At 46.4% G+C, this 13,028-nt stretch overlaps 1 protein-coding gene across 1 annotated transcript in view; it reads right to left on the bottom strand.

The window, feature by feature from the left end:
* Positions 1-677: 677 nt before the first annotated feature.
* TMEM8B (transmembrane protein 8B) overlaps positions 678-13,028 on the bottom strand; it is a 182,750-nt gene continuing 170,399 nt past the window's right edge. The window contains exons 12-13 of the mRNA XM_083155505.1: positions 2,767-2,883; positions 678-1,489 (exon numbers count right to left, since the gene is read on the bottom strand). Of these exons, the coding sequence (XP_083011631.1) occupies positions 1,154-1,489; positions 2,767-2,883 (453 nt within the window). The 3' untranslated portion in view covers positions 678-1,153. The remainder of the gene's footprint in view (positions 1,490-2,766; positions 2,884-13,028) is intronic.

Raw genomic sequence — 13,028 nt, 5'->3', positions numbered from 1 at the left:
CGCGGGAACACCTGCACAGGACAGGATTACCATCTGAGATGCTGGACGTAATGTGAGGAAGCTGCAGGTGCGTGCAGTGTGCGGGAATACCTGCGGGGCGGAGGTCACACAGAACGCCTGCGGGACGGAGGTCACACAGAATACCTGCGGGGCAGAGGTCGTGCTGGAATACTTGCGGGGCGGAGGTCACGCAGAATACCTGCGGGGTGAAGGTTGTGCGGGAATAGCTGCAGGGCGGAGGTCACACAGAACACCTGCGGGGCAGAGGTCACACAGAACACCTGCGGGGCAGAGGTCACACAGAACACCTGCGGGGCAGAGGTCACATAGAACACCTGCGGGGCAGAGGTCACACAGAACAACTGTGGGGCGGAGGTCACACAGAATAGCTGCGGGGCGGAGGTCGTGCTGGAATACCTGCAGGGCGGAGGTCACACAGAACACCTGCGGGGCGGAGGTCACACAGAACACCTGCGGGGCGGAGGCCGCGCGGGAACACCTGCACAGGACAGGATTACCATCTGAGATGCTGGATGTAATGTGAGGAAACTGCAGGTGCGTGCGGTGTGCGGCTCATACCGTAATTACCAGAGGAACCTGTAATCGCTAATATACATATAACCAGCGGAGGGAGAACGCTGACAAGGACACTGGCGCTCGCAGAGGTGGAGGCTGAGCAGGATCTCAATGTTTTATTCCCCATATAACTGGGCACCGGGCGGCTGCGTTACACGTGATCACTACTTATCGCACTTTACTTGTTTTATTGTAAAACGTAAATCTGTGGCGCTCCCGTGACAGTGTCCTGCAGTGCTGTGTGACACGCCAGACAGTCCCATCACTACGTGGGGTGACACATGACCCATTATACAGTGTGGGCATCCGTGGCCCTCCTGGCACCCAACATCATACATGCACCAATGTCCAGGCCACATTATCCAGTGTCCGGATTCCCTGTAAAGCTCCTACTGAGCCTGTTCCTGTCCTGTCCACGTGTTCTCTGTGGCCCATGTGGACCCGCTGAGGACCAGGTAGTCCTGAATGAGGTAATACTGACCACGCCAGCCGGTCTCCGGTACTGGCGATGAGGGCAGATTGTGACACGGCCACGACTGTCCCACACACTAACAAACGCCCTCCCGTGGCTTCTGTGTCAGCTGGTGCAGATGCTGTTTATGGAGACAGATCCCGGGTCCACCAGCCCCAGCTCCTCCTGCTCATTAACACACAGCTGATACCCGCAGCCTTTCCTCCTGCTCAGCGGTGCCACTCTCCCGTCAGGCTTGGCACGTGGCGGGAGCAGGAAGCCCACGCTGCCAGCGATCAGCATGTGCCAGATGCTGTGAATGTAGAAGTAGTTTTCCTCCGTTTCCACAAAGGCGTAGAGTGCCACGGCGGAGCTGGCGATCAGAGTACCGGGGCAGAGGTAGAAGAGCCACCGCTTCCACGTCGGGGGGTAACAATGGCGCCTGCGGATTGTCCGGAACGTCTGTCAACAACAGAAATAGATGTGCTACACTCATAGAACACGTATGTAACACAGGTATGTATGTGCCTAACGTATATGTGTTACACTCATAGTACACGTATGTAACACAGGTATGTATGTGCCTAACGTGTATGTGTTACACTCATAGTACACGTATGTAACACAGGTATGTATGTGCCTAACGTGTTTGTGTTACACTCATAGTACATGTATGTATGTGCCTAACGTATATATGTTACACTCATAGTACACGTATGTAACACAGGTATATATGTGCCTAACGTGTATGTGTCACACTCATAGTACATGTATGTATGTGCCTAACGGATATGTGTTACACTCATAGTACACGTATGTAACACAGGTATGTATGTGCCTAACGTATATGTGTTACACTCATAGTACACGTATGTAACACAGGTATGTATATATGTTACACTCATAGTACACGTATGTAACACAGGTATGTATGTGCCTAAGGTATACAGTATGTGTTACACTCATAGAACACGTATGTAACACAGGTATGTATGTGCCTAACGTATATCTGTTACACTCATAGTACACGTATGTATGTGCCTAACGTATATGTGTTACACTGATGGTACACGTATGTAACACAGGTATGTATGTGCCTAACGTATATGTGTTACACTCATAGTACACATATGTAACACAGGTATATATGTGCCTAACGTGTATGTGTCACACTCATAGTACATGTATGTATGTGCCTAACGTATATATGTTACACTCATAGTACACGTATTTAACACAGGTATGTATGTGCCTAACGTATATGTGTTACACTCATAGTACACGTATGTAACACAGATATGTATATGTGTTAAACTCGTAATACACGTATGTAACACAGGTATGTATGTGCCTAACATATATGTGTTACACTCATAGTACATGTATATGTGTTACACTCATAGTACACGTATGTAACACAGGTATGTTTGTGCCTAAAGTATATGTGTTACACTCATGGTATACGTATGTATGTATGTTTCACACTTCAGGGTGGCTATTTGGCCTCTGTGGGCCATTTAACATTGTTTCCTATGGAAAAATCGGGTCAATTGAGACACTGAACAGGAAAATCGGGTCAATTGGGACATTTAACATTGTTCCCTATGGGAAATCGCGGGCATCGCGTCGGTCGCATCGCACGCCCGTCACCTTACACTGCCGATACCCGACCACTGTCTCCCAGCCATACCTGTGCTGCGGTGTGAGGTTACTGTGTTGTATGTAATGTGTTACCTTACCCAAGCTACAGCCATGATCCCCACCGCGAACAGACTGGGCCCCAGCAGGTTCCAAAGCCCATGGCGGTCCAACTGAAGAGCCATCGATAGTAACATCACGCCCAGCAAGTAGAGGACCTGTTCCATAACAGAGAAGAGAGTCAGACACTGCCCCCTGCTGGTACCACAATAACAGTAATAGGGATATATATATATATATATATATATATATATATATATATAGTGTCCAGGGGGATGGCGGCACTCACGTGTAAATAAGACTCCACACACGAGTAGGTAGTCACCAACGTTTCTGGGCAGTTTTGCCCCTTTATCAAGGTGATAAAGGGGCAAAACTGCCCAGAAACGTTGGTGACTACCTACTCGTGTGTGGAGTCTTATTTACACGTGAGTGCCGCCATCCCCCTGGACACTATATTTAGCAGTCTTAGTACTGCGTATCGGCGGGCACCGCAGTTAACCAGTTACTTACCCTGTATATCGGAGGTCATTTGGAGTGCCTGCATCTGCTACATATATATATATATATATATATATATATATATATATATATATATATATATATATATATATATATATATATATATATATATATATATATATATATATATATATATATATATATATATATATATATATATATATATATATATATATATATATATATATATATATATATATATATATATATATATAGCACACCATACTCCAGGACTCAGCAACAGGACTCAGCAACATAGAAGGCGGGCACTTAAATGGGTACAGGATAGAATGCTCCCCCTGCTGGTGCTATCATATAATACAGGGACAGAGGATAGAATGCTCCCCCTGCTGGTGCTATCATATAATACAGGGACAGAGGATAGAATGCTCCCCCTGCTGGTGCTATCATATAATACAGGGACAAAGGATAGAATGCTCCCCCTGCTGGTGCTATCATATAATATAGGAACAGGGGATAGAATGCGCCCCCTGCTGGTGCTATCATATAATACAGGGACAGGGGATAGAATGCCCCCCCTGCTGGTGCTATCATATAATACAGGGACAGAGGATAGAATGCTCCCCCTGCTGGTGCTATCATATAATACAGGGACAGGGGATAGAATGCTCCCCCTGCTGGTGCTATCATATAATACAGGGACAGAGGATAGAATGCTCCCCCTGCTGGTTCTATCATATAATACAGGAACAGGGGATAGGATGCTCCCCCTGCTGGTATTATCATATAATACAGGGACAGAGGATAGAATGCTCCCCCTGCTGGTGCTATCATATAATACAGGGACAGAGGATAGAATGCTCCCCCTGCTGGTGCTATCATATAATACAGGAATAGAGGATAGAATGCTCCCCCTGCTGGTGCTATCATATAATACAGGGACAGGGGATAGAATGCGCCCCCTGCTGGTGCTATCACATAATACAGGAACAGAGGATAGAATGCTCCCCCTGCTGGTGCTATCATATAATACAGGAACAGGGGATATAATGCGCCCCCTGCTGGTGCTATCATATAATACAGGGACAGGGGATAGAATGCTCCCCCTGCTGGTGCTATCATATAATATAGGAACAGTGGATAGAATGCTCCCCTGCTGGTGCTATCATATAATACAGGGACAGAGGATAGAATGCTCCCCCTGCTGGTGCTATCATATAATACAGGGACAGGGGATAGAATGCTCCCCCTGCTGGTGCTATCATATAATACAGGAACAGGGGATAGAATGCTCCCCCTGCTGATGCTATCATATAATACAGGGACAGAGGATAGAATGCTCCCCCTGCTGGTGCTATCATATAATACAGGGACAGGGGATAGAATGCTCGCCCTGCTGGTGCTATCATATAATATAGGAACAGGGGATAGAATGCTCCCCTGCTGGTGCTATCATATAATACAGGGACAGAGGATAGAATGCTCCCCCTGCTGGTGCTATCATATAATACAGGAACAGGGGATAGAATGCTCCCCCTGCTGGTGCTATCATATAATACAGGGACAGAGGATAGAATGCTCCCCCTGCTGGTGCTATCATATAATACAGGAATAGAGGATAGAATGCTCCCCCTGCTGGTGCTATCATATAATACAGGGACAGGGGATAGAATGCGCCCCCTGCTGGTGCTATCACATAATACAGGAACAGAGGATAGAATGCTCCCCCTGCTGGTGCTATCATATAATACAGGAACAGGGGATATAATGCGCCCCCTGCTGGTGCTATCATATAATACAGGGACAGGGGATAGAATGCTCCCCCTGCTGGTGCTATCATATAATATAGGAACAGGGGATAGAATGCTCCCCTGCTGGTGCTATCATATAATACAGGGACAGGGGATAGAATGCGCCCCCTGCTGGTATTATCATATAATACAGGGACAGGGGATATAATGATCCCCCTGCTGGTGTTATCATATAATACAGGGACAGAGGATAGAATGCTCCCCCTGCTGATGCTATCATATAATACAGGGACAGGGGATAGAATGCTCCCCCTGCTGGTGCTATCATATAATACAGGGGCAGGGGATAGAATGCTCCCCCTGCTGGTGCTGTCATATAATACAGGAACAGGGGATAGAATGCACCCTCTGTTGGTGCTATCATATAATACAGGGAGAGAGGATAGAATGCTCCCCCTGCTGGTGCTATAATATAATACAGGGACAGGGGATAGAATGCTCCCCCTGCTGGTGCTATCATATAATACAGGGACAGAGGATAGAATGCTCCCCCTGCTGGTGCTATCATATAATACAGGGACAGAGGATAGAATGCTCCCCCTGCTGGTAGAATCACATAATACAGGGACAGGGGATAGAATGCTCCCCCTGCTGGTGCTATCATATAATACAGGGACAGAGGATAGAATGCTACCTCTGCTGGTAGAATCACATAATACAGGGACAGGGGATAGAATGCTCCCCCTGCTGGTACTATAATATAATACAGGAACAGAGGATAGAATGCGCAATCTGCTGGTGCTATCACATAATACAGGGACAGAGGATAGAATGCTCCCCCTGCTGGTGCTATCATATATACAGGGACAGAGGATAAAATGCTCCCCCTGCTGGTGCTATCATATAATACAAGGACAGAGGATAGAATGCGCCCTCTGTTGGTGCTATCATATAATACAGGGACAGAGGATAGAATGCTCCCCCTGCTGGTGCTATCATATAATACAGGAACAAGGGATAGAATGCGCACTCTGCTGGTGCTATCATATAATACAGGGACAGAGGATAGAATGCTCCCCCTGCTGGTGCTATCAAATAATACAGGAACAGGGGATAGAATGCTCCTCCTGCTGGTAATATCATATAATACAGGGACAGAGGATAGAATGCTCCTCCTGCTGGTACTATCATATAATATAGGAACAGGGGATAGAATGCTCCCCCTGCTGGTGCTATCATATAATACAGGGATAGAATGCGCCCTCTGCTGGTGCTATCATATAATACAGGGATAGAGGATAGAATGCTCCTCCTGCTGGTGCTATCATATAATACAGGCACAGAGGATATAATGCTCCCCCTGCTGGTGCTATCATATAATACAGGGACAGAGGATAGAATGCTCCCCCTGCTGGTGCTATCATATAATACAGGGACAGGGGATAGAATGCGCCCCCTTCTGGTGCTATCATATAATACAGGGACAGAGGATAGAATGCTCCCCCTGCTGGTGCTATCATATAATACAGGGACAGAGGATATAATGCTCCCCCTGCTGGTGCTATCATATAATACAGTGACAGAGGATAGAATGCTCCCCCTGCTGGTGCTATCATATAATACAGGAACAGGGGATAGAATGCTCCCACTGCTGGTAATATCATATAATACAGGGACAGAGAATAGAATGCTCCCCCTGCTGGTGCTATCAGATAATACAGGAACAGAGGATAGAATGCTCCCCCTGCTGGTTCTATCATATAATACAGGAACAGAGGATAGAATGCTCCCACTGCTGGTGCTATCACATAATACAGGGACAGAGGATAGAATGCTCCCCCTGCTGGTGCCATCACATAATACAGGAACAGAGGATAGAATGCTCCCCCTGTTGGTGCTATCACATAATACAGGAACAGAGGATAGAATGCTCCCCCTGCTGGTGCTATCATATAATACAGGAACAGATGATATAATGCTCCCCCTGCTGGTACTATCATATAATACAGGAACAGGGGATAGAATGCTCCCCCTGCTGGTACATACAGTCATATAATACAGGAACAGAGGATAGAATGCTCCCCCTGCTGGTGCTACCATATAATACAGGGACAGAGGATAGAATGCGCCCCCTGCTGGTGCTATCATATAATACAGGGACAGGGGATAGAATGCTCCCACTGCTGGTAATGTCATATAAAACAGGAACAGGGGATAGCATGCTCCCCCTGCTGGTGCTATCATATAATATAGGAACAGAGGATAGAATGCTCCCCCTGCTGGTGCTATCATATAATACAGGAACAGAGGATAGAATGCTCCCCCTGCTGGTGCTATCATATAATACAGGGACAGAGGATAGAATGCTCCCCCTGCTGGTACTGTCATATAATAATGGAACAGAGGATAGAATGCTCCCCCTGCTGGTGCTATCATATAATACAGGGACAGAAGATAGAATGCTCCCTCTGCTGGTGCTATCATATAATACAGGAACAGGGGATAGAATGCTCCCCCTGCTGGTGCTATCATATAATACAGGGACAGAGGATAGAATGCTCCCCCTGCTGGTGCTATCATATAATACGGGGACAGAGGATAGAATGCTCCCCCTGCTGGTGCTATCATATAATATAGGAACAGGGGATAGAATGCTCCCCCTGCTGGTGCTATCATATAATACAGGGACAGGGGATAGAATGCTCCCCCTGCTGGTGCTATCATAAAATACATGGACAGAGGATAGAATGCTCCCCCTGCTGGTGCTATCATATAATACAGGAACAGAGGATTGAATGCTCCCCCTGCTGGTGCTATCATATAATACCGGAACAGAGGATAGAATGCTCCCCTGCTGGTGCTATCATATAATACAGGGACAGAGGATAGAATGCTCCCCCTGCTGGTGCTATCATATAATACAGGAACAGGGGATAGAATGCTCCCCCTGCTGGTGCTATCATATAATACAGGGATAGAAGATAGAATGCTCCCCCTGCTGGTGCTATCATATGATACAGGAACAGATGATAGAATGCTCCCCCTGCTGGTAATATCATATAATACAGGAACAGAGGGTAGAATGCTCCCCCTGCTGGTGCTATCATATAATACAGGAACAGGGGATAGAATGCTCCCCCTGCTGGTGCTATCATATAATACAGGAACAGGGGATAGAATGCTCCCCCTGCTGGTGCTATCATATAATACAGGAACAGAGGATAGAATGCTCCCCCTGCTGGTGCTATCATATAATACAGGGACAGGGGATAGAATGCACCCCCTGCTGGTATTATCGGTACATGTGAGTTATCCGGACGCCCGATTTCAAAATCGGGTCGGATCGGGCACATCGCATCGCATCGCATGCGACCATCGGATGCGATGCGATGCGATGCGATGACCCGATTTTTCCATAGGAATCAATGTTAAAATGGACTGAGTCCATTTTAACATGGAATTCAATGGGAAAAAGGGGTCCTTTTCATACCCCTACTATCCAAGTGGGCATGGAGTTGGATATAAACCTGTGGCGAGCGTAGCGAGCCACCGAGCCCGAAGCGTGGCGAGCGTAGCGAGCCCCGCGAGGGGACACGGAATACCGTCCCCTCGCGGGGCTCGCTTCGCTCGCCACGCTTCGGGCTCGGTGGCTCGCTACGCTCGCCACAGGTTTATATCCAACTCCATGCCCACTTGGATAGTAGGGGTATGAAAAGGACCCCTTTTTCCATAGGAATCATTTTAACATTGATTCCTATGGAAAAATCGGGTCATCGCATCCGATGGTCGCATGCGATGCGATGCGATATCGCATCGCATCGCATCTGATTGTATGCCTTAACTTAAGGCATACAATCAAAAAATCGGGCGTCCAGATAACTCACAAGTACCGTATTATCATATAATACAGGGACAGGGGATATAATGCTCCCCCTGCTGGTGCTATCATATAATACAGGGACAGAGGATAGAATGCTCCCCCTGCTGGTGCTATCATATAATACAGGGACAGAGGATAGAATGCTCCCCCTGCTGGTACTGTCATATAATAATGGAACAGAGGATAGAATGCTCCCCCTGCTTGTGCTATCATATAATACAGGGACAGAAGATAGAATGCTCCCCCTGCTGGTGCTATCATATAATATAGGAACAGGGGATAGAATGCTCCCCCTGCTGGTGCTATCATATAATACAGGGACAGGGGATAGAATGCTCCCCCTGCTGGTGCTATCATAAAATACATGGACAGAGGATAGAATGCTCCCCCTGCTGGTGCTATCATATAATACAGGAACAGAGGATTGAATGCTCCCCCTGCTGGTGCTATCATATAATACAGGGATAGAAGATAGAATGCTCCCCCTGCTGGTGCTATCATATGATACAGGAACAGATGATAGAATGCTCCCCCTGCTGGTAATATCATATAATACAGGAACAGAGGGTAGAATGCTCCCCCTGCTGGTGCTATCATATAATACAGGAACAGGGGATAGAATGCTCCCCCTGCTGGTGCTATCATATAATACAGGAACATGGGATAGAATGCTCCCCCTGCTGGTGCTATCATATAATACAGGAACAGAGGATAGAATGCTCCCCCTGCTGGTGCTATCATATAATACAGGGACAGGGGATAGAATGCACCCCCTGCTGGTATTATCATATAATACAGGGACAGGGGATATAATGCTCCCCCTGCTGGTGCTATCATATAATACAGGGACAGAGGATAGAATGCTCCCCCTGCTGGTGCTATCATATAATACAGGGACAGAGGATAGAATGCTCCCCCTGCTGGTACTGTCATATAATAATGGAACAGAGGATAGAATGCTCCCCCTGCTTGTGCTATCATATAATACAGGGACAGAAGATAGAATGCTCCCCCTGCTGGTGCTATCATATAATACAGGGACAGAGGATAGAATGCTCCCCCTGCTGGTGCTATCATATAATACAGGGACAGAGGATAGAATGCTCCCCCTGCTGGTGCTATCATATAATATAGGAACAGGGGATAGAATGCTCCCCCTGCTGGTGCTATCATATAATACAGGGACAGGGGATAGAATGCTCCCCCTGCTGGTGCTATCATAAAATACATGGACAGAGGATAGAATGCTCCCCCTGCTGGTGCTATCATATAATACAGGAACAGAGGATTGAATGCTCCCCCTGCTGGTGCTATCATATAATACCGGAACAGAGGATAGAATGCTCCCCTGCTGGTGTTATCATATAATACAGGGACAGAGGATAGAATGCTCCCCCTGCTGGTGCTATCATATAATACAGGAACAGGGGATAGAATGCTCCCCCTGCTGGTGCTATCATATAATACAGGAACAGATGATAGAATGCTCCCCCTGCTGGTGCTATCATATAATACAGGGACAGAGGATAGAATGCTCCCCCTGCTGGTGCTATCATATAATACAGGGACAGAGGATAGAATGCTCCCCCTGCTGGTGCTATCATATAATACAGGGACAGGGGATAGAATGCGCCCCCTGCTGGTATTATCATATAATACAGGGACAGAGGATAGAATGCTCCCCCTGCTGGTGCTATCACATAATACAGGAACAGAGGATAGAATGCGCCCCCTGCTGGTGCTATCATATAATACAGGAACAGATGATAGAATGCTCCCCCTGCTGGTGCTATCATATAATACAGGGACAGAGGATAGAATGCTCCCCCTGCTGGTGCTATCATATAATACAGGGACAGAGGATAGAATGCTCCCCCTGCTGGTGCTATCATATAATACAGGGACAGAGGATAGAATGCTCCCCCTGCTGGTGCTATCATATAATACAGGAACAGGGGATAGAATGCTCCTCCTGCTGGTGCTATCATATAATACAGGAACAGGGGATAGAATGCTCCTCCTGCTGGTGCTATCATATAATACAGGAACAGGGGATAGAATGCTCCCCCTGCTGGTACTATCATATAATACAGGAACAGATGATAGAATGCTCCCCCTGCTGGTGCTATCATATAATACAGGGACAGAGGATAGAATGCTCCCCCTGCTGGTGCTATCATATAATACAGGGACAGAGGATAGAATGCTCCCCCTGCTGGTGCTATCATATAATACAGGGACAGGGGATAGAATGCGCCCCCTGCTGGTATTATCATATAATACAGGGACAGAGGATAGAATGCTCCCCCTGCTGGTGCTATCACATAATACAGGAACAGAGGATAGAATGCTCCCCCTGCTGGTGCTATCATATAATACAGTGATTCTTCAGCAAAAAGTGTATCCAGGATGGTCCATGACTCCAGTAATTGATAAGGATATACAAACCCCCAATGGGCGGATTCCTGGCTCACAGGCACCAGGGGCAATGCTGCACACTTACACACCTGTGCTACTTAACTTAAGAAAGTTCATGGCTTTGACTTCTCTATTCCGTACAGCAACTGATAACTCATTGTGACAGATGAAAAGACTTCGGTCTTGAAGCGTTGATGACATGACGACATGACAACATAACGACATGAAATAGCCACTGGAATTTTAAAATCCATTGGAGTACCGCCTGTTCTTTCCTAAACCTGGCTGCAGGCTCAAAGAGAACTATGCCTATATATGTATATATCTATATATAGATCGATATAGATAGATATTGATATACTGTATAGAGAGAGAGAGAGAAAGAAATAAAACCATGCGCCAAAGTCAATCACAAATAATTCTAGTATTAGACCAACCCTTGTATACCAACACAGGGTTACAGACACCAAAATCCGTAGGTAGGGATTGTGCAGCTTTTCTCTAATTTGGAGCCTCTGGAATCCAATGCGCTTCATGGTGCAGTCACCAACAATGACATTTAATAGAAGAGAAGATGTCTCCAAGGTGCACAAACCAGGGACTCGTACCACATGTAACAGCACTGCGGACTGGGTACCACATGATATTAGCATATAGCTACGGGCAAAACTGCTCACGAACCACCTGGACGGACAGCCGGACTAATCCACACGAGAGGCGCAGAGCTGGCCTGCTATGCGGCAGGCAGGGATGTCACAGACCGCAGGAGAATCCGCTGAGAGTGCGTCGTAGGCCACACCTGGCGCGTTTCATCATAGGGCTTCGTCAGAGGGCGTGGCTACTGCGTGCGCTCAGTGGAATTAACACACTGTTGTTAGAATATTGCTAACGTTATGTGTGAATATATATATATATGTAAGTAGATTTGTTTTTTTATATACATTTGGTGTATGATATATGTACTTTCTTTGTTTAACTATGTATGTCGTTTTTTTATATATTTGTCTTAAATTGTTTTATATGTGCAAAGCTGCTTACGGCAATATAGCCAGAGGACCAAGGTTCCTTAGTAGCACGATACAAGTGCTTGTGCCCGTGTAGTTTCCTTCTATTAGCAATATTGCTATAATCCCTCCTCCGTTTGATAATGGGGATCCTCGGGTACGGCCCGTCTTGATTGACAGGTCCATCACTACTTAATTACACTGAGCGCACGTAGTAGCCACGCGCTCTGACAAGGTCCTATGATGAAACGCGCCAGGTGTGGCCTACGACGCACTCTCAGCGGATTCTCCTCCGGCCCTCCTGCGGTCTGTGACGCCCCTGCCTGCTATGAGAGCAGAGTCAAAGAAGAATTAATCCGCACAGTGTTAGAAGTAATTGTCAGGTTCCCTATTAGTTATATTACCGTCATTCTGGTGTGAATATATAGGGAGGTGCTTCCCAGGAAGTAGTATAACTATACAGACAGAATTCCCACAAGGGGAACTCTGGACTGACAAGATCTCGCTTATCCAGCTTACATATCATATATTGTTTTGGGAGTCCCAAGAAAATTGATTAAAATTTAGCTTTTATTGTTTATTCTATTAAGAAATGTGAAATATTAAAATGAATGTGAAAAAGTGCATTAAAGTGAATCAAAAAATTAAAATAGAGCTATCCGTCTTTAATGTGTATTTCTTTATTCTAGTGAAATGACTGATGGGCTGTGTGGCTGCACTGCAAGGAATTGTGAAATATTTTATGTAAAAGCCCCCATACACTAGCC

This window comes from Crinia signifera, chromosome 1 (assembly GCF_055691185.1).
Source record: "Crinia signifera chromosome 1, ASM5569118v1, whole genome shotgun sequence".
Lineage (NCBI taxonomy): Eukaryota > Metazoa > Chordata > Amphibia > Anura > Myobatrachidae > Crinia > Crinia signifera.
This window is presented reverse-complemented; position numbering and strand designations above follow the sequence as displayed.